Raw genomic sequence first — 2,343 nt, forward strand, 5'->3', positions numbered from 1 at the left:
GCGCATCTCTTGCCATTGTAGTGCTCTGTTGAAACTTGTTGATGTTGGTGGTGGTGGTGAAATCCAATGTGTTGAGGTTTGGACTGAAAGAAAACGCCAATGGTAAAACTAGCAATTAAATGCGCAAGGACATCTCCAGCTGCACTCAGTAATTCCCTCTTGCAAAGCACCTCTCCTTCCTCATGATTGATGTGTTGCAAGCTAAAGTTGGCTCATTTGTAATTGCGGTTCAACTTTTGTACTTGTTTCTTGTTCAAGTTCAAGTTCAAGTTCAACGAAGTTCGACATCGTGCTATTTCATGGTACAACAACGTATCGTCCCCCCAGCATCACCATCAATAATGTTGAAATTGAACAGATGGTCCAAGTCAATTCTTTTCAGTGACGTATCGAGGAAGACTTTCCCACATTTGCAGACAAAATCACTCTTGTTCCTAAACAAGTTGAGCCGCGAGGATGAAGTATACTTTCTTGTTTCATATTGAAGCAATATCCTGCTTCGTAATGTAGACTCATGTGCTATAATCTCTCAGCTATGATTTGTCAACTTTAATCGTCAATTGAACACTTTCGTAATCTCTGGGGCCGCACAACTAGCTCACTTCGGAATCACTNCTTTTAACTCGCAATGAGATATGGCTTATGGATTCTTTGCACCTGATATGATTCTCTCAGCGGTGGAGCCTCGTGCAATTGTTGAACTGGTGTGTTTTTCTGTTTCACTTCAAGGTGTAAATTCGCAGCAACTGTTTACCTATGGGCTGTTTTTTTTTTCCATAGCATCAACAATGCTTTTAAAGGTCGGGTGGAATTTCGTACATTTGGACAGAAGGTGCATAATCCAAGAACCGGAGATGTTCGAGACTGTTCTGGAGAACACTTTCCAAGTACCTTTTTGTATTCTTGTTTTCGATTTTCCCCGTCAATTCAGGATGTAATCCCTCTTCTCCAAACCATTCAGCGGTGCCTCCTTGGTAAGGTATCTTTCCATTCAATGTGGTATCAGTCAAAACTGACGTTTCGTAGCACCACAATCTTGAAACATTCTTGGGAGTATAACCACCTCCTCCCAACACCACCATCGGGATTTGAAAACTTTTTAAAAAATTTAGGCAACTTCCATGTCCTTTTATCGACAAGTTGAATCGTCCTAAACGGTCACCACCCAACGAATCAGCTCCGCACTGTGCAACAATAATGGAAGGCTGGAACTTGGGTATTAGTACTTGCATAATCAGCTTAAACAATGCCACATACGATTCGTCATCAATCCCATCCCGCAAGGGAACATTGATGGAAAAATTCTTGCCCTTTCCTATCCCCGCTTCGTCGCTTGAGCCTGTACCAGGGAAAAACTCGCCGTCGTACTTGTGGAAACTAACCGTCATCACTCTATCTGTTGTGTAAAATGCCTCTTGCACTCCATCTCCGTGGTGTAAATCAATATCCACGTACAACACTCTCGGGTGTATTCTCAAAAGATTGATGATACACAAGACTATATCATTTACATAGCAGAATCCACTTGGCTCAAACTTCTTGGCATGATGTAGTCCTCCAGACCAATTTATCGCGATATCCGCCATCCCAGCAATGATTTTCCTCGAAGCATCTAATGACGCCCCAGCATAGATGGATGAGTAGTCAAACATTCCATCAAAAACAGGGCAGTCGTCTCCTATGTTGAATTTGGCCAAAGTCTGGTCACTTAGGGCCTTGACTGTTTCGGGAGTCACTGACTGAAGGAAATCGATGTAATCTTCGGAATGAAATTGTAACAATTCCTCCTTTGTCGCTCTTCTTGGCGTGTACAAGTCCATCTTCTCGTACAACTTGTATGTACTTACCAAATGGTCAGTTAACATTAGTCGAAAAGGTTTCATTGGATGTAGTGTACCATAGTGATAATTGGCTACCTCTGGGTTATAGTGGTAAGATACCTTGGTCTTGGAGGGCTGGCTGGGGTGGTATAGTGGAATGCTTTGTTTGGTCTTCTCATCGACAGTAAACGTTTCTGTCTCACTTATAGGTGCGTCCATGTTTTTAGAATGTGGTAGAGTCAATGTAGTTGTTATAGACCTTGCACTAGGTCTTCCTCTCTGTCTTGTCTTGTCTGGTCCGGTCTTGTCTTGTCTGGTTGTATATGAAATACATTCACGAAAAAAAAAAAAAAAAAAAAAAAAAAAAAAAAAAAAGACAAAAAAAAAAAAAAAAGAAGAAAAAAAAAAAAAAAAAAAAAAAGAAAACTTCCATTCGTCAGAGAGACAGAGACAGAGAGACAGAGAGACACACACAACGGATCTTGAAAAATTATTTACTGTACTTTACTTTGTATATAACAAC

General features: G+C 40.9%; 1 protein-coding gene across 1 annotated transcript; it reads right to left on the minus strand. All coding sequences in view use genetic code 12, as the record gives it.

The window, feature by feature from the left end:
* Positions 1-794: 794 nt before the first annotated feature.
* Positions 795-2,039, minus strand: HOS2 (histone deacetylase; the record flags this gene model as incomplete). The annotated part of the gene is made up of 1 exon (XM_051751379.1): positions 795-2,039. One exon carries the CDS (start codon positions 2,037-2,039, stop codon positions 795-797), a length of 1,245 nt encoding a protein of 414 aa, XP_051609396.1.
* Between the last annotated feature and the right edge of the window lie 304 nt (positions 2,040-2,343).

This window comes from Candida theae (assembly GCF_024610275.1).
Source record: "Candida theae strain CBS 12239 chromosome Unknown scaffold156, whole genome shotgun sequence".
Classification (NCBI taxonomy): Eukaryota; Fungi; Ascomycota; class Pichiomycetes; order Serinales; family Debaryomycetaceae; genus Lodderomyces; species Lodderomyces theae.